The sequence below is a fragment of the Rhinoderma darwinii genome, chromosome 1 (genome assembly GCF_050947455.1).
Source record: "Rhinoderma darwinii isolate aRhiDar2 chromosome 1, aRhiDar2.hap1, whole genome shotgun sequence".
Taxonomy (NCBI): Eukaryota; Metazoa; Chordata; class Amphibia; order Anura; family Rhinodermatidae; genus Rhinoderma; species Rhinoderma darwinii.
Genome location: NC_134687.1, coordinates 366,010,219 through 366,031,050, shown reverse-complemented (window position 1 = coordinate 366,031,050; position 20,832 = coordinate 366,010,219). Strand labels below are relative to the sequence as shown.

Genomic DNA, 20,832 nt, shown 5'->3' with positions numbered 1-20,832 from the left:
AATTAGATACAATAACGCGACAACAAACCAAGTCCACAGCTAAACCAGAACGAAGTTTGGTGAGATGACCGTGGCGAAACATTTTTTGGAATGTTCCAGGTTCCAGAATTGAGACGTCAGATAGTGTAGGAGGTACACATGAGTGAGAATAAAGAAATTAATAAAAGGCATTTATTGCAGAGAGAGGTACATTAGATCGTTATGCTGGAGACACTGCACCCGAAAGGATTAAAGAAAGCCTGCAGGTTTAATGTGTTTTTGTGATCGCTACAGCAAAACATTATTTTATGTGCCATATAGCAATACGTACATTTATACACAGAAAGTGCTGCAATGTATTCATAGGGCATGACCAGACGTGGCAGAATTGCTCTGGAATTCCACTGCGGACAGTCCGCAGCGGAAATCTGCGGCGTACACGTTTCTCCATTGCCTTCCACAGCTTTGTGGTTGGGTTCGTTTACACGTTGCGGACAATTCCGCTGCGGAGCATAGGCTGCGGTGCGGAATTTGGTGTCCGCAGCATACAATGGTTGTTGCGGACGTGTCGCGGACTTGTTGCGGACTCATTGCGGAATTTCTCCATTGACTTCAATGGAGAGTCAAAATTCTGCAATGAAGTCCGCAGATGTTATCTGTGCTGCGGAGCATATTGGTTTTACTAACATGAAATTTCTTCATTCTGGCTGGACCTATGTATTTCTAGGTCTACAGCCAGACTGAGGAAGTCAATGGGGCTCCTGTAATTACGGGTGACTACATGTGTGCACAAGTAATTATGGGAGCGTTGCTAGGCGACGTCAGTAAATAGTCACTGTCCAGGGTGCTGAAAGAGTTAAACGATCGGCAGTAACTGTTTCAGCACCCTGGACAGTGACTTCCGATCACAAGATACATCAACCTGTAAAAAAATAGAAGTTCCTACTTACCGAGAACTCCCTGCTTCTTCCTCCAGTTCGGCCTCCCAGGATGACGTTTCAATCCAAGTGATGGCTGCAGCCAATCACAGGCTGCAGCGGTCACATGGACTGCCGCGTCATCCAGGGAGGTCGGGCTGGATGGCGAAAGAGGGACGCGTCACCAAGACAACGGCCGGGTAAGTATGAATTTCTTTTTACTTTTACTAGGGAAAGGGCTGTCCCTTCTCTCTATCCTGCACTGATAGAGAGAAGGGAAGCCCTCTTCCCCTCAATACGCAATGGCTAGTCCGCATCAATTTAATGCCCATTTTAGGCATTGATGCGGACAGTGGCGGAAGAACTCCGCCATGTCTGGGCATGCCCATATACATTTAACTGCATATAGGTGTGTATGGTTTTTGTATCCTCTGATGATCATCCAGCATAAGAAATATTTTTAAAGTTGACATTATCTAAATAAAAAAATCTTTAAAATGTTTATATTAGCATGATGTATATTGCGTTATGCTGTACGGCCGCGGTAGGTGACTATGTTGTATTTTGTAATGACTAATGAACATCTAGGTGTGTTGTTGTGTAAAGGTATGTTTACCTGGAGACAATACATGTTTTCATGCATGATGAAGGGGGTGTGTCTCCCGAAACGTTGCGTGGGGGAAGATCTCTGTGAGAGAGAGAGGCTTCAGCACTTTCTGTTTGTAACACACTCATTAATGGAAATTCCAAATAAAGAGGGACAAAGTCTGTATGATGACTACCAAACAGTGAGTAGTTTGGATTAATTCCCATGTTGAGCCCTATTGCAGCCTAACTTTACTCTTGAAGGAATGGCCTGCATTTATACAGCACTCATTGAACTAAAAAATAAATCCATCCTCAGTTCCCCCTAGTAGTTAGCGGCAGCCAGAATTTTATAATATAACTTTTTTAAAGAAGCATTCCCAGCAAAAATGTTTTGAGTTGCCCCGCTTGTACGTGGGGTGGCATAAATTATACTGTGGTTATAAATCTGACTTATGGCTTTATCTTGTAGTTTCAGCCTCCGTTCCTGGCTGTGTTTGGTCACATGACGCCCGCTCTGACTAACTGAATCTTACAGCGTCTCCTGTGTGGACAGGAAGTCAGTTTCTCTATTCATTCCAATGAGAGCCTCAATGCGAGTCTTATCGGAATGAATAAAGAGACTGACGGAGGCTGAAACTACAAGATGAAGTCATAGAAGAGTTTTCTAACTACAGTATGGTTTATGCCTCCTCAATTACAAACAGGGGAACCGAAACATGTTTGCTGAGAGTTTTTCTTTAACTGAAAAAAAGGAAGCACCAGCCCTTATACAGATATATTATGAAATGAATCGGCACAGCATTTTAAACCTAAAGATGAAATGATGTTCATAGTTAGAGGTACATTTTAAAATAACCCATTACTGAATAGAAAAGGATGTTTGAATGGGTGAATCCATATTCAAGATAGTGTAGGCTATCATTTCTGGATATTCAAATGTCTTAATACTACCGTAAAGGATTTCGCAGTGGATATCGGGTTTACAATGTAAGCGATAGGGGCAATAACAGCACCCCATTATATATATTCTTTTTTTAATTATTTCAGCCACACCACTACTTTTCTTTAGGGTCTGCCTTTCCTAATCTTCTGTATTACTAGTGTGTCCTATTTACTCTAACCCCGCTAACCCTGAATGTGAACCTTTGGCCTCATTCACATGATTGTGTCTGATTTTGCATCCGAAACAACCTTTTTGATGTCAGCGTTTCATCAGAATTGTGCGGGTGTCTGTTTTGCTCATCCGGATCACATCCGTTTCTCTCGTTCCTTAAAAAAACTGAAGGTAGCCCCTTATGTCACGTTATCAATTTTAGTTCCAACCTTCTTAAAACACCCAAGGAAGGTCGAGCAGACGACATTGTCTATTGCTTTGCAGTATATAGAGAGCTTTGTCTAATTCCGCTGCTTCGTAGGATCAGTTTTGGGCTTTTTTTTTTGTCTTCCGCACCAGTGGAAAGTGGTATGTTGGCTTGGCTTATCGCTCGTCGATTTGGCCAACAACATGGAGCCAACCTGCTCCAGAAATGTCTCCTGGTGATGCACTACTTTGTACAACACTAGTGTGAAGGAGACTTCCAGGTTTTACTTTATGCTGCTTGGCAACAGATCAGTTAAAAACAGATCACACATAGATTGCTTCCTTATACAATCCATTTTTTATTACGTCCATAGACTTAAATGGCCTTGTCTGATCTGGAAAAACTGACAAGAATAGGACATGCACAGAGTTTTTCAGATCGGACACACGGATCCATTAAAAAAGATGTATGTGTGAATAGCCCGATTGACTTGTATGGGTCATTGTGCTGTCTGTGTGTAAAACTGACAGCACACAGAAGAGTGTGAATAACGGCTTAAAAAGGAGAGAATAAGATCTAAAATAGGAGTCTTTTCAAAATCAACAAGTCTTTGTCAATAAGTCCTTGAAAGTCCTTGAAAGTTACCTCTATCTTTTAAAGGGTTTGTTGAGGCTTACAAAAACAAGGCTGCTTTATTTCAGAAGCAGTGCCACACCTGTCCACAGGTTGTGTGTGGTATTGCAGCTCAGCCCTGTTCACTTAAATAAAGCTTAGCTGCAATTCCATGGACAGGTGTTGTGCTGTTTCTGAAAGAAAACAGCCATGTTCTTCTAATCCTGTACAACCGAATACTATACGGTACATGAGAAGAAAATAGAGACTATGGATTACAGACTTTTTAAAATGTAGTTTAGGCCAGGCTCAGGAGTGGCCGCTGTTTTAACAATCAAAAGATAAGTTTTCTCCATTTGGCACTTCATCACCTAGCGCTAGTTGAAACCACAGTACAACATGAAGAAAACTTGTATGTGATTCATTGGAAACATTCTGGCATTCAGCTACATCCTTCAGCAGCCAATACTCCTTGCTGCTTCAGCCCATAACGGAAATGACCACTTTCAAGCACAATCTCACTTCTTTTATACAAGATTCATTTACTTAGCCTTTTATAACCTATTCACATATTTCACTTTGACATATTATGGTAGTTTCTTACTGTAAGAAGCCAAGCTGTGATGGAGAAAAAAAAGATTATTTCTTAAATGTAACTAGCTACTATAAACTCTATTTTATTCATTCCAGAACATCGCTTTTTCTGTTTCTTCTCAAACATACGTTAATATGAAATCTAACATATAAATATAATATTATGCGACAATGTCAGGAAAAAGATACTGTACAAGACGAGTGACAGCACATAATTGTTTCATTCAGTTTGTCTTCTACTCTATGTAGGTGGTACTAGCCTGGGTGCTGAGCAAGAACTGTAACTCCTGGGCCCTGATTCACAGGGACCCTCAACTACCATGTAGCATTTATCATAGTGGTGTCTTATTATGTGGCAGAGAGGCCTTTGTAACCCCTTAGGGTTACAACCCCACCAGTGCATCTACTAACTCTACACTCTCTGCATCTATGCCCCTGTTGTACACATACAATAACCCTAGAGAAAAAAGAGGGCTAACCATTAGTTATGCTGGAACTTATATCATTGGGATACCCTGCTGAGATGACTTTTCTAGGTAAGACAGTAGTTACAGCCAGAGAAATGCAAACTTTATGTATTGTTTAAACATGTTTACACAGCGACGTTTCAATCGATAAGTGCACTTATAGGCTGGAAATGCTCCTATGGGCGAAACTTTGCTGTGTAAAGATGTTTGGACAATAAAATGAAACTTGCATTTTTTGGATGTGAGTGCTATCGTATAAAGGATTGGGTTGGTCTACATGGTTGGATTTAGGCCTCAAAACACACTTCAAAAAATAAAAAATGCTTTGAAAATTAGCTCCAAAAATGCCTGTATTTTAGAGGCTGTTTTCTCTTGAAAGCAGCCTTGTATTTTTCAGCCTAAACATATGCTGTTTGAACATAGCCTAAGATTGCATGAACTGATAGTAGCATCCTACTACGTGCAGCTCTCCAGCTGTGGCTGTCAGAATATGCTGGGAGTTGTAGTTTTGCAATAGCTGGACAGCCACAGGTTGAAGATCACAGGTATAGACCAAAGCACGGCTGATTTGCCCCAGAGCCATAAAGATCCACTGTTTAAAGCTCTTAACTAAATACCCTATATTCTGGATCACTAGAAAAGTACATACAATGTACTTGTGAGGGTAAAATCTTAAAGATCTAAATGAAACGGTAACATTAAATATGCAACTATTATTTTTCTATTTTTGTTTATAAGACTAACCTTATAATTAACCCCTTAACGACCGGCGTATAGTGTTTTTACGTTGGTCGTTCAGGGTAGTTCTTCTGAAGCGCCGCCTTTCCACGTCGGCACTTCAGAAGAACTTTCCCCGCATCGTGCGGGGTACTGATGAAGCCCGGGCTGTTAGTAAGAGCCTCGGGCTTCAGGGCAACGTTCGGAGACCACTAGCAGTGTTCTCCGATCATATTTAATCCCTCAGATGCGGCGCTCAATAGCGAGCGTCGCATCTGAGTGATTTTAGAGGGAGGGAGATCCCTCTCTCATCCCACTGGCATCCCCGTGTGCATCGCGGGGTGCCGATGGGTTCTATGGCAGCCTGGGGGCCTAACAAAGGCCCTCAGTTCTGCCTTTAGCAATTGCCTGTTAGACCATGCCAGAGGCATCACCTAACAGGTGCCTGTCAGTTTTACACTGACCGGCAATAATACCGAAGTATTGCAGTGTATTATAATAGTGATCAAAAGCTTGCACAGTAAAGTCCCCCAGTGGGACTAAAAATAAAGTAAAAACAAAGTTAAATAAAGTTTGAAATAAATAAATAAATGTCCCAAGTAAAAAAAATAAAACCCCCACTTTTTCCCCTTACAAAATACTTTATTATGAAAAACAGTATAAAGTTACTCATATTTGGTATCGCCACATTTGTAACAAACCCAACTATAAAACTATTATATTATTTAACCCGCACGGTGAACGCCGTAAAAAATATAATAAAAAATAACGCCAGAATTGCTGTTTTCTGTTCATCCTGCCTTCAAAAGAATTTGATAAAAAGTGATCAAACCATCACATCTACTCCAAAATGGTACCAATAAAAACTATAAGTCATCCCGCAAAAAAAAGCCCTCAAACAGCTGCATTGGTCAAAAAATAAAAAAGTTATGGTTCTTAAAATATGGCGACACAAAAGCAAATAATTTTGAAAAAAATTTGTTTTTACAGTGTAAAAGTAGGAAAACATAAACAAAACCATATAAATTTGGTATCTTTGCAATCGTAACGACCCGCTGAATAAAGTTATTATGTTATTTATACCACACGGTAAACGGCGTAAAATTAAGGCGCAAAAAAAATATGGCAAAATGTCTGTTTTTTTAAGTTAATCAATGAATTATATGTACCCCAAAATGGTGCTATTATAAAATACAACTTGTCCCGCAAAAAAAAAAGTCCTTATACAGCTATGTCGACACAAAAAGAAAAAAGTTATAGATCTTTGAATGCGACGATGGAAAAACTTACAAAATTGCTCGGTCATTAAGGTTTAAAGTACCCTCGGAATTAAGGGGTTAATAATCATGGCAATCTGTTATTCGTCTGCTGTTGTTCGTGCGAGATTTCATATCATTAGGTAGTCTTAAACAATTGCTGGTGTATCCGAATTTCTGGATTTTCAGAAGCAATATTGAAATAATTGTACTGTATTAAATTGAATTTGATAAAAAAAAAAATCCTAATATACTTCTATTAGCATAACTACTAGGGTAGAAGCGAACATAGCAGTTGCTATAGGGCCCGGCGGCCGGTGGAAGGGGGACAAAAGGGGAAAAACAAACTGAATACAGATATCAGAGACTAAGATAAGGAGCAAAAAAATCCTGGGGACAAAGCGGAGACCAAAATAATCATAAGCTTTTCATAGCCTCAACTCATTTGCTGCTGATATGGGTCATGTTGGAATACTGCCATAATCTTAGTTTTTCTATGTGGTTCCTTGGTTGTTCTGTCCCATTATTAGTAGCCTCCAACTACAGACTCATAGAAAAACTTTGAAAGGGGGCAGGGCACCTAATACATGAATATCGTGATAGTGTTGCAGAAGCACTTCCTAATATATAATGAAGAGTTAGAGGGGCAAGGTGCTACGCCAATATTTCACCTCTGAACATATTATTTTCGGCCCTTGCTGTCTTGTATATTTGGAACCAGACAGTAATGTTTACAAACAACATTTCCTACTGTTTATAATGTATAACTGTATAACTAACATACAGCAAATATTACAGTGCAGAGTGTACACACATACTGATATTGTCCTTGGCGCCACTTGAATTTCTATCATATTGAAAAACGACATGAAATACATTCACACTCGGTCGCCATTGTTATGCTAACCAGCACATTACAATGACATCATATCTAACCCCTTAGAACAGGTTTACTTTCCCACAATATACAGCTCATCATTGTAGGTGTAGCACAACTTCCTGTTACTCTTACCGATCGCTTCCTGATTCCATTGGTGTTAGTGGAGGTAGCTGGGAAGGAGCATTATGCGGACTGGACTGCATGTTGCTTCCTGGAGAAGGATGACTAGAAGACAGAGGCTGTGACTGAGGTAAACTTCCAGGAGCTGTTCCACATCTACTTGAGTGGGTACTGGAGAAAAGGGTAGCTAAAAAAAATAAATAAGAGTAAATATTATTTTTAGGCAATTGTATGTAATAAAATCTACGAGTTTTTCTGACTGCATTCAGGCATAGCGATCATGGAGAAAAATAACTCAGGCTAGTGTCATATGACCATTTCAGGAACCCAAAATCTTGAATTACATTATACCTGAAAATTGCAGGCAATATAACTGTCAGATTCCTCCACTACTGTGATCACACTGTGCAAACACCGCAGGCTTCACTCTTTACACTGCCGGCAATGTGCAACCATAAGTTCTGCAGAACATTTCATGTAAAAGGGATTCTATGGATGTTTTCAACTAGATTAACCATAACACTAATGGTATGTTCACATGTAGCGTAAATACTAGAATTTCCATCCGGATCTCCTGTGCGGAAATTCTGCAGCATTTTCTAAAGATAAATTGCCATGTTGCAGATTGAGAATCCGCACCACAGGTCAGTTTCTGCACTACTTTTCTGCTGATTTTTGAAGCAACGTGTGGATACGATTTATTCAAACTGAATTTACTTTGCTACTTTAATACGCTACGAAATTTCTGCCCAGAAAGTCAGGTCGGGAATTCTGCAGTGTTTACGCTACAGGTGAACATACCCTAAGGGCATGCCCAGCCGCCACTGTCCGCATCAATGGCGCACAGAATCTGCGTTGCAGATTCTGTTGCGGTTTTGCCTAAAATGGGCATTAAATTGATGCGGACTAGCCGTTGCGTATTGAGGGGAAGAGGGCTTCCCTTCTCTCTATCAGTGCAGGATAGAGAGAAGGGACAGCCCTTTCCCTAGTAAAAGTAAAAAGAAATTCATACTTACCTGGCCGTTGTCTTGGTGACGCGTCCCTCTTTCGCCATCCAGCCCGACCTCCCTGGATGACGCGGCAGTCCATGTGACCGCTGCAGCCTGTGATTGGCTGCAGCCGTCACTTGGACTGAAACGTCATCCTGGGAGGCCGAACTGGAGGAAGAAGCAGGGAGTTCTCGGTAAGTATGAAAATCTATTTTTTTTACAGGTTGATGTATATTGTGATCGGTAGTCACTGTCCAGGGTGCTGAAACAGTTACTGCCGATCGCTTAACTCTTTCAGCACCCTGGACAGTGACTATTTACTGACGTCGCCTAGCAACGCTCCCGTAATTACAGGTGCACACACGTAGTCACCTGTAATTACGGGAACCCCATTGACTTCCTCAGTCTGGCTGTAGACCTAGAAATACATAGGTCCAGCCAGAATGAAGAAATGTCATGTTAGTAAAACCAATACGCTCCGCAGCACACATAACATCTACATAACATCTGTGGACTTCATTGCGGAAATTCTGCAATGAGTCCGCAACAAGTCCGCTACACGTCCGCAACAACCATTGTATGCTGCGAACACCAAATTCCGCACCGCAGCCTATGCTACGCAGCGGAATTGACCGCAACGTGTAAACGAACCCAATCACAAAGCTGTGGAAGGCAATGGAGAAACGTGTACGCTGCGGATTTCCGCTGCGGATTTCCGCTGCGGACTGTCCGCAGCGGAATTCCAGAGCAATTCCGCCACGTCCGGTCATTCCCTAAGGCTGGGTTCCAACAGTGCAGATTTGCTGCAGATTTTGCCTGCACTTTCTAAGCCAAAACCAGATATGGATCCATGAGGGGCAAACCTATTAGGCCTTTCTTTATAGATTTTTTTCTGTTTAGGTTCCACTTTTGGTTTTGGCTTAAAAAAAGACATGTAAAATCTGCAACAGATCTGCACTGTGGGAACCCAACCTAAGCCACATGTGGCAGATTTTGTTGCCGAAGTTTTCTGCGACTAAAAATCAGTTCCATATATTTGAATGAGGTTGTTTTGTTACAGATACAAATCCGTACTCCTAGTAGCCAAAATGCAATATGTTGCAGCCGTGTATATGAGAATTCACACATTTTGCATTGTGGAATTGTCTAGTTGGTTATTTCTTCTACCATTGACTTGTAATGATGCCACCGTTAACATGCAGATTATTTTTCTTATAAGGATAGGTAAAATAATGACAGCAACTTTTTCCATTAAGTAATAGAGATTGCAATTTGAATAACTATATAACCCTGGTTTACTTCTCTTGGGATGTAAACTTTCACATCTGGCTTTGTAGCTTACTCATCCTTATAGATGTGGTCGAGTCTAACTTGGCACTAAAAAGATCTTGCTCCTTTAGAGTTACGACATCAGTTTCCTTGGGAATTACACTTGGAATGTCGCAGCTTACTTGTATGTAATAGGGAGTACATTCTTAATAATACCACCATTCAATTTCCAGAATATGTAACTTTGTGATCTGTGTTAGCAGGATAAGTGTTTGTTTTAGAATTTTATACTATATATATATATATATATATATATATATATATACATATATATATATATATATTCATATTTATATAGTGCTGTGGAAACATTTTGCTGCAAAGTAAGGGTATGTTCAGACAGGGCGGATACGCCATGTAAAAGCATACAGCGTAGCCACCCTGGTTGCTGTAGGCAATTCAATACACCTGACGTGCTGCAGATTTATTTAAATCTCATTTACTTTGCTGCTACTGTATTAGGCCTCATTTACACGAGCGTATTATACGCGCGTGCTTTTCACGCGTGTCGTACGCACCTATAATAGTCTATGGGGCTGTTTAGACGATGCGTGAATTTTGCGCTGCGTGAGTGCGTTGCGTAAAACTCACGACATGTTCTATATTCTTGCGTTTTTCACGCAACACGCACCCATTGACTTCAATGGGTGCGTGAAAACAACGCATGCCACACTGACGGTCCTGCGTTGCATGCGCGAAAATCACGCAAGAGCTGTCAAAAGGATGAATGTAAACAGAAAAGCACCACGTGCTTTTCTGATTACAAACATCCAAACGGAGTGTCAAATTAGAGATGAGCGCACCGAACTTCACCGGGTTCGGCCGAACTCGTTTTAACCGAACCTGGCAAAAAATGTTCGGGTACGCGACGTCAGGAGACAGTCACTGCCCACGGTGCTCAAAGACTTAAACTGTTTCAGCACCATGGACAGTGACTTTCGATCACAATATACATATACGTGTAAAAAAAACAGAAGTTCTGACTTACCGATAAGTCCCGGCTCCTTCCTCCGGTCCGACCTCCCGGGATGACAATTCAGGCCAAGTGACAGCTGCAGCCAATCACAGGCCAAGCACAGGCTGCAGCCAATCACAGGCTGCAGCGGTCTCATGGCCTGCCGCGTCATCCTGGGAGGTGGGGCCGGATGACAAGAGAGGGACGCGTCACCAAGGCAACGGCCGGGAGACCGGACTGGAGGAAGCAGGCAGTTCATGGTAAGTGTGAACGTCTTTTTTTATTCACAGGTTGGTGTATATTGTGATCGGCATTCACTGTCGAGGGTGTTGAAAGAGTTAATGCCGATCAGTTAGCTCTTTCAGCACCTTGGACAGTGACGGGCGTCGACTACCTCATCTCTATGATGGCGGCTGCGCGAAAATCACGCAGCCGCGCATCATACACGGATGACACACGGAGCTGTCAATTGCCTTTTGCGCACGCAAAACGCAGCGTTTTTTTGCACGCGCAAAACGCACACGCTCGTGTAAATGAGGCCTTATGCTGTGAATTTTCCGCATTGAAATTTGTTGCAGAAAATCCGCAGTATTTACCATGCTTCACTGTTGCCTGCAGACACTCAGTATTGTACCGCTCTTCAGCCCTTCGGAGAACAAACTGCCTTCTGTTACAGCAAAATATTTCTAGAGCACCTGCTGCCATTTTTCTGCACCCCAGTTCCTATGTTTTCGTGCATATTTGAGTCGCCGGGCCTTGTTTCCACGTCAAAGGTATGGCTTTTTGGGCGCAATTCTTCCATGAAGACCACTTCTGGCCAGACTTCTCCAAACAGTAGATGGGTGTACCTGGGTCCCTGAAAGTTCTGAGCGGATGCCACCGATTTCGAAGGGAAGTGAGCATGATGTGTCTTTGCTCTGCTGCACCATGTTTCCTTGGCCGACCACTGCATCTAGTGTCCTGAACGTTGCCCGTTTCTTTGTGCTTCTTCAATAGACCTTGAACAGCACATGCTCAAACCCCAGTCTACTTTGAAATATTTGCCTGGGAGAGACCTTGCTGATTCAATATAACTACCTTGTGTCTCATTGCTATGCTCAGTCTTGCCATGGTGGACCTGTGACATGAAACTGTCTTCCACAACCTCAATTTTGTAGCAGAGTTTGGCTGTTCCTCACCCAGTTTTAAGCCTCCTACACAGCTGTTTCTGTTACAGTAAATTACTGTGTTTCAACCTACATATGAAAACGATTATCATTATCATCTTTTTTGTATAATTGGTAAATTATACACCTGACTATAATCCTACAAATTCCATAACTTTGTTCAAGTGTACCCAGAAGAATTGATGCTGCTTTGAAGGCAAAGGGTAGTCACAACAAATATTGATTTGATTTAAATCTCTCTTCTGCTCATATTCACTATGTATTTTGCTGTTTAAAAAAACTATTAACTCTTCTAATAACTCAGAAACTGGTTACTGACTTACTCCAAGTAAAACAGTCCTACTTAAAAATATAAATATGTATATATATATATATCTATATATCTATATATATATATATATATATATATATATATATATATATATATATATATATAGATATATATATACATACACATATTCATATTTTTATATATACATATATATATTTATTTTTAATTATTTACTTACTTTTTTTAAGGCATCTGCCTGAAACTTTTGCGCAGTGCTGTACTGTATATATATATATATCTATATATATATGTATATTCATAAATATGTGTGTGTATATATGTCTATTTTTGTAATAATATATATATGTGTGTACATATATATATATATATATATATATATACACTGTGTATACATGCATATATATATATATATATATATATATATATATAAAACTCATCGATTTGGTATCTGTGGATTCTTAGACTGCAAGTATGTCTCAGTGAGTTATTTCTATACACAACCGATACAGTAAAAGGCAAATTCAGCTCTGCTATCTCGGTATAAATAACATATGATTAATGCTATGAGTATACACAGTCTCTAACTTATATCATATGGATATAACTAATGATGGGTCCAAAAATGTCTATTGATTATAGCTGCCGAGCAAATTCTAACTCAAGTGTAACTACTTAGATCAAATCTGAAACATCGGCTACTTTTTCAAAGCTGGGGATAATTTCGCCACCCATAACCATGAAAAGCCTGCTGTATATGTAAAGATCAGATGCTACTTCTTTCACCATAATACCATAATACCTAACCAGTACAATAAAATCTTACAGATTAAACCATTCTTTAAATTATTCCCAATGCAGTCATTATAAAGGAATCTGTAGCAGCCTTAGAAGGCAGTAGGGATAAGCATTCTGTAGATTATCAGAGCCGTACTTAGACCCAGTTAAGCTCCCCAACCACAGGTTAATTGGCTGCTCTAATTGCTTCTTCATTGTCTTCTTCTTTTAAATTGATAATGTTACAAATTACGTTCAGCAGATGTTTCCAATTTCTGAAAAATCCTAGATACAATAGTAAAGTATTTCTCCGTAGATCAAACAGTTTTACCATTCTCACTTTAAGTGCTACCACATTGAAAAGTGCTGAAAAAAAATACAAAGCAGAGTAAAACAAGAGATGATTACACACGGCTCAGTAGCCCTCTTCTATCACCTCTTGATCCAAGTAGTATGGAGTGAGGGATTTCCACATTGACAAGTATTGTTCATTTGTGACGCTAATCTAAAACTCCTGACTAAATACAGAATAATGTAGAATCACTTCTACATGGTAAAAGCAAAATAATCAAAACTCAAGCAAACATGAGAATTTATGAAATATCATAAACCTTGCAAAATTTAATCAATTATGTTTAGCTGATCTTTTAAAGAGCTTCTATACTTTTAATACATGGTTCATATAACAGAGCACTGACTCTACCCTACCTCTGTAATATACAGTATGTTGAAATTCATTCACCAATCATGAATTTTGGGGACATCAGCGAATAGGACAGTGCTTGTCTACTTATGTATATCCACACATTAGCCTTTATACAATATGTACTTTGATCGCTATGCACATACGTTAACAACCCCCATATGATAGACAATGTCATTCTCTAATAATATTCATAACATGAGTGCATTTTTGCGTCCGTATTACGACCGCAACAGCTGAACCTCTCACAGCTCTACTGAAACTGACAAGATCACCATAAGAATTGGAAGTAGTACAGTTGTGTGAACGCAGCTAATGTCTAATAAATTAGCATTCCGAGCCATGCTACATGTGTGCCAAGCTGAATGTGTGCTACAAACCTACATGTTAAACCGCAACAACATTGTGGCTAAATGTTATATTATTTGTGTCTTACTATTGTAGATTCAATACTCCCAGAAGAAAATGATTTTACTGTAATGATGGGGGTAAGGAAACAGACAAGTGAGCACTAATCTACCCGCCACTCAGTCCCTGCCTACTTGCAACGACCCGCCCTAGGCGACGGGGTACAACTGGGCGACGGTCCCTACGCTCAATAAGTGCCCGACAGACAAACAGACAAGGGTACACAGAAGCAAGGGAAAATGGGCAGTTGCCCAAGGCAACACCGTGAGCAACAAGAGTGGTGAACGAGCCGAGTCAAACCAGGAGTGTACGAGGTACCAAACGCAGAGCAGGAGAGTAGTGAACAAGCCGAGTCAAACCAGGAGTGTACGAGGTACCAAACGCAGAGCAGGAGAGTAGTCAGTAAGCCAGAGTCAATATGAAGCAGGGTCAAATGGTTCAAGAAGCTGCCGCAGGGCCAGGAAACAAAACGAGAAGAATCACAAGCAAGGAGGAACAGGAAAGGCAGGTATAAATAGAGAGAGGGCGGGAGCTAGCTCCGTCTGGCCAGGCTGTGATAGGCTCTCCCACTCCTAAGCCTGCCATCCTGAGTGGTGGAAGATGGAGTCAGTCTCACAGACATAGAAGCAAGTGCAGACTGATTACCTATGGGCGTGGATACAGAAGCTGTGCCTGGCAGATCCTTAACAGTACCCCCCCCCCCTTTTATGAGGGGCCACCGGACCCTTTCTAGATGGACCTGGTTTATTGGGGAAACGAAGGTGGAACCTCCTGACCAATACCCCAGCGTGAACATCCCGGGCGGGTACCCAAGTCCTCTCCTCAGGCCCGTATACTCTCCAATGGACCAGGTACTGGAGGGAGCCTTGGACCATCTTGCTGTCCACAATCTTGGCCACCTCGAATTCTACCCCCTCAGGGGTGAGAACGGGGACAGGAGGTTTCCTCGAGCGAGCCCAGGACGGGGAGCAGCGTTTAAGGAGGGAGGCATGAAACACGTCGTGTACTCGAAAAGATGGGGGCAACTCCAGTCGGAAGGAGACAGGATTGAGGACTTCAATGACCTTGTACGGCCCTATAAACCGGGGAGCAAACTTCTTGGACGGGACTTTAAGGCGCAAGTTCTTTGACGATAGCCACACCAGATCCCCGACCATAAACAAGGGGTTAGCAGAACGTCTTCTATCTGCCTGAGTTTTTTGTATGCTCTGGGACGCCTCTAGGTTCTTCTGAACCTGGGCCCAGACTGTGCACAGTTCCCGATGAACGACCTCTACCTCGGGATTGTTGGAACTACCAGGTGAAACGGAGGAGAACCGTGGATTAAACCCAAAATTACAGAAAAAGGGGGAGACCCCTGATGAGTTACTGACCCGGTTATTAAGGGAAAATTCGGCGAGGGGAATGAATGAGACCCAATCATATTGACAGTCAGAGATAAAACACCTTAAATATTGTTCTAGAGACTGATTAGTCCTCTCGGTTTGGCCATTAGTTTCAGGATGGAAGGCAGAGGAGAAGGACAGATCAATCTCCAACTTTTTACAGAAGGCTCTCCAAAACAAAGAAACAAATTGTACCCCTCTGTCAGAAACAATATTGACAGGGACCCCATGGAGATGCAGGATGTGTTTGACAAACAAGGTAGCTAACGTCTTAGCATTGGGTAGTTTTTTGAGGGGCACAAAGTGGCACATCTTACTGAAGCGGTCTACTACAACCCATACCACCGACTTGCCTTGAGATGGAGGCAAATCGGTGATAAAATCCATGGAGATATGGGTCCAAGGTCTCTGGGGAATGGGCAAAGAACGTAGTAAGCCCGCTGGTCGGGACCTGGGAGTCTTGGACCTAGCACAAACCTCACAAGCGGCGACGTAGGCCTTAACGTCTTTAGGCAACCCAGGCCACCAATAGTTTCTGGCAATGAGGTGCTTGGTACCCAGGATGCCTGGATGACCAGATAGTGCAGAGTCATTATTTTCCCTAAGTACCCTTAGCCGGAATTGCAGGGGAACAAACAGCTTGTTCTCAGGAAGGTTCCCGGGAGCTGAACCTTGATCAGCAGCAATTTCAGAGACTAAATCAGAATCAATAGAGGAAATGATTATACCTGGAGGCAAAATACAAGCAGGATCTTCCTCCGAAGGAGGGCTGGCCATGAAGCTACGCGACAGTGCATCAGCCTTAATATTTTTAGACCCAGCCCTGTAGGTAACCAAAAAATTTAATCTGGAAAAAATAACGCCCATCGAGCTTGTCTCGGGTTTAGCCTCTAGGAAAACCAGATTCTTGTGGTCGGTAAGGACCGTTACCTGGTGCCTAGCTCGCTCCAGGAAGTGGCGCCACTCTTCAAATGCCCATTTAATGGCTAAGATTTCGCGGTTGCCAATATCATAGTTACTCTCAGTGGGCGAAAACTTCCTGGAGAAGTAGGCACAGGGATGGAGATGGGTGAGGGACCTGGTACCCTGGGACAAGACAGCCCGACCTCCCACCTCGGACGCGTCAACCTCCACGATAAATGGCTCCATTTGGTTGGGCTGAACCAACACCGGGGCCGAGATAAAGCACTTCTTAAGGACCTCAAAAGCCTGGACAGCCTCAGGAGGCCAGCGGAGGAGATCAGCACCCTTGCGAGTGAGGTCCGTAAGAGGCTTAGCGATGCCCGAGAAGTTAGCAATAAATCTCCTGTAATAATTAGCGAACCCCAAGAAGCACTGTAACGCCTTCAGGGAGGCAGGTTGGACCCATTCCGCCACAGCCTGGACCTTGGCGGGGTCCATGCGGAATTCATGAGGAGTGAGGATTTGACCCTAAAATGGTATCTCCTGCAGCCCAAACACACATTTTTCGGTCTTAGCAAACAGTTTGTTTTCCCGAAGGACCTGGAGCACCTTCCTGACATGCTCAATGTGGAAGGACCAGTCCTTGGAAAACACAAGTATGTCATCAAGGTACAATACAAGAAATACCCACAGGTAATCTCTTAAAATCTAATTTATAAAATTCTGGAAGACCGCGGGAGCATTACACAACCCAAAGGGCATGATGAGGTATTCGAAATGACCTTCGGGCGTGTTAAACGCAGTCTTCCACTCATCCCCCTCTTTGATGCGGATAAGGTTATACGCCCCCCGTAGATCAAACGTAGAGAACCATTGGGCCCCCTGAACCTGATTAAAGAGATCAGGAATCAAAGGAAGGGGATACTGGTTCCTTACAGTGACCTTATTCAAGCTACGGTAGTCAATGCATGGCCTAAGACCACCATCCTTCTTCCCTACGAAGAAGAAGCCAGCACCTACTGGAGAAGTAGAGGGGCGAATGTAACCCTTGGCCAGGCATTCCTGGATATACTCTCTCATGGCTTCACGTTCGGGACAAGAGAGATTAAATATCCTACCCTTAGGGAGCTTAGCTCCTGCTACCAAATCGATAGCGCAATCGTATTCTCTATGAGGAGGTAACACTTCGGAGGCCTCCTTAGAGAAAACATCAGCGAAGTCCTGAACAAACTCAGGTAGCGTGTTCACCTCCTCAGGGGGAGAAATAGAATTAACAGAAAAACATGACGTCAAGCATTCATTACCCCATTTGGTAAGATCCCCAGTATTCCAGTTAAACGTGGGATTATGCAACTGCAACCAGGGAAGGCCTAAAACCAAATCGGACGATAATCCCTGCATCAACAGTACAGAGCACTGCTCCAAATGCATGGAGCCAACAAGGAGTTCAAAAACAGGGGTAACCATTAGCAAGAGGAGTGGAGTCGATACCCACTACCGGGACAGGTTTAGGCAAATCAATCAAAGGCATAGCTAGAGACATAGCAAATTCCACAGACATGATATTAGCAGACGACCCTGAATCCACGAAGGCACTGAACAGAGACCTGAAAGGGAAGCAAGATTTTATTACGTTTCATATTTACAGGAAATACCTGTGCGCCCAAGTGACCTCCCCGATGATCACTTAGGCGCGGAAGTTTTCCGGTTGCTTATTCTTACACCTAGGACAGGTGTTCACTTGATGCTTGTCATCCCCACAATAGAAGCAGAGACCATTCTTCCTGCGGAACTCTCTACGTTGTTGGGGGGACACGGAGGCCTTGAGTTGCATAGGTACCTCCGAGTCTTCCGTGGAAGAACGAAGAAATGGAACCTCAGGAGGCATCATGGGGGAGTCAGAGGAGAAAACACAAAAACTTTCACGTTGTCGTTCCCTGAGACGTCGGTCAAGTCGTACCGCTAAAGCCATAACCTGGTCTAGGGAGTCAGAAGAGGGATAGCTAACTAGCAGGTCTTTCAGGGCATTCGACAGACCCAACCTAAACTGGCACCTTAAGGCAGGGTCATTCCACCGAGAAGCTACGCACCACTTCCTAAAGTCAGAGCAATACTCAACAGGTCTCTTACCCTGACGTAAGGTCACCAGCTGACTCTCGGCAAAGGCAGTCCTGTCAGTCTCGTCATAAATGAGTCCGAGAGCAGAAAAGAAAAGATCAACGGAGGAAAGTTCAGGGGCGTCAGGAGCCAGGGAGAAGGCCCATTCTTGGGGCCCTTCCTGGAGCCGGGACATAATTATACCCACCCGCTTGCTCTCAGAACCGGAGGAGTGGGTTTTTAAATGAAAATAGAGCCTACAACTCTTCCGAAAGGAGAGAAAAGTCTTCCGGTCCCCTGAGAACAGGTCAGGCAACTTGAGGTGGGGTTCAAGAAGTGAGGTGAGGGGCACTACCATGGTAGCATCAGGCTGGTTGACCATCTGAGCCAGGGCCTGGACCTGTAGGGAGAGACCCTGCATTTGCTGAACCAGGGTCTCAAGGGGGTCCATAGTAGTGTGAGGGACCAGGGTAGAGTAGGTATATGGGCTTGTGATTATGTAATGATGGGGGTAAGGAAACAGACAAGTGAGCCCTAATCTACCCGCCACTCAGTCCCTGCCTACTTGCAACGACCCGCCCTAGGCGACGGGGTACAACTGGGCGACGGTCCCTACGCTCAATAAGTGCCCGACAGACAAACAGACAAGGGTACACAGAAGCAAGGGAAAAGGGGCAGTTGCCCACGGTAACACCGTGAGCAACAAGAGTGGTGAACGAGCAGAGTCAAACCAGGAGTGTACGAGGTACCAAACGCAGAGCAGGAGAGTAGTGAACAAGCCGAGTCAAACCAGGAGTGTACGAGGTACCAAACGCAGAGCAGGAGAGTAGTCAGTAAGCCAGGGTCAATATGAAGCAGGGTCAAATGGTTCAAGAAGCTGCAGCAGGGCCAGGAAACAAAACGAGAAGAATCACAAGCAAGCAGGAACAGGAAAGGCAGGTATAAATAGAGAGAGGGCGGGAGCTAGCTCCGTCTGGCCAGGCTGTGATAGGCTCTCCCACTCCTAAGCCTGCCATCCTGAGTGGTGGAAGATGGAGTCAGTCTCACAGACATAGAAGCAGGTGAAGACTGATTACCTATGGGCATGGATACAGAAGCTGTGCCTGGCAGATCCTTAACATTTACTTTGTTTTAACACTTGACCTAGACTAAGGGAAGGGAGGGGATCTCACTGATTATACAAGTTTATGAAGTCTATATGGAAGTCCAAATATGTGCTCCCTATTAGGGATTTTTATGGGTATAGTGTCAAGTAATTAGAGCATTATTCTCCCCAGGGGCGTTTGTAGGTTCTTAAAAGATCAGGGGCACAAGCTCCGAGACATATATTTCAACCCCCCCCCCCCTGAAAAATAAATACATTTTACATAAATATCGGAGATTGCGTATCTATAAGACTAAGGCTCCTATAGCTACACCGCTGGATTGAATTGGATGCATTGTCTCAGTAGACAGTATCACACATCATAGGCTTAGATACATGGCCCCAGCAGACAGTATCACACATGATAAGCTTAGATACATGGCCCCAGTAGACAGTATCACACATCATAGGTTTAGATACATGGCCCCAGCAGACAATATCACACATGATAGGCTTAGATACATGGCCCCAGCAGACAGTATCACATGATAGACTTAGGGCTCATTCAGACGAGTGTGAATCTCGTCCGTGTGCTGTGCATTGAAATAACTCACAGCACGTTGATATCAATGGGGCTATTCAGACATGCGTGAGTTTTGAAACTCACTGCATGTCCTATATTGGTGTATTTCACGCACCTAGTCGCCCATTGAAATCAATAGACGCGTGAAAAAACGGACAGCATACGGACGACAACCGCGTGCTGTCCGTGTTTCACGAATCAATTACACTTAAAAAAAAGTGCTTTCCAGTGCGTGAAAAACAGATGCCACCCGCAAAGCACACTGATGAAAAACGCAACTCACACGACCAGATTTACACACGTTTTTTTACGCATGTAAATCTGTCTTCCTCGTGTGAATGTAGCCTTAGATATAGGGCCCCAGCAGTAAAATATCCTTGTACTAAACCTCAGGGGCAAATTTGGCATTTCTGGGGCCCCAAGCAAAGTTATATCTCGGGGCTCTAATCAAAGACACCTGTAAAGAGTTCCCCACAGAATGCCCGCTGTATATAGTGTCACAACCCCCTGTATGGTTCACCACACAGTCCCCCTGCCATACATCCCCCTTGTAGACAGTGCCATGCAGTCCCCTGTAGGTAGTCTCACATACCCTCCTTGTCTCAGCAGACAGTATCATACATGATAGACTTAGATACATGGCCAAGCAGAGAGTATCACACATGATAGACTTAGATACAGTGCACCAACAGTCAGTATCACACATGATAGAATTAGATACAGTGCCCCAGCA

The 20,832-nt window shown here is 43.1% G+C and overlaps 2 protein-coding genes across 2 annotated transcripts in view; both read right to left on the bottom strand.

Annotated features, from left to right (window-relative positions):
* LOC142754118 (zinc finger protein GLIS3-like) overlaps positions 1–2,845 on the bottom strand; it is a 54,348-nt gene extending 51,503 nt beyond the window's left edge. The window contains exon 1 of the mRNA XM_075860354.1: positions 2,808–2,845. Coding sequence (XP_075716469.1) covers positions 2,808–2,845 — 38 coding nt within the window. The remainder of the gene's footprint in view (positions 1–2,807) is intronic.
* A 994-nt stretch (positions 2,846–3,839) lies between these two features.
* LOC142753962 (uncharacterized) overlaps positions 3,840–20,832 on the bottom strand; it is a 72,071-nt gene continuing 55,078 nt past the window's right edge. The window contains exons 4-5 of the mRNA XM_075860338.1: positions 7,444–7,618; positions 3,840–3,921 (exon numbers count right to left, since the gene is read on the bottom strand). Coding sequence (XP_075716453.1) covers positions 3,840–3,921; positions 7,444–7,618 — 257 coding nt within the window. The remainder of the gene's footprint in view (positions 3,922–7,443; positions 7,619–20,832) is intronic.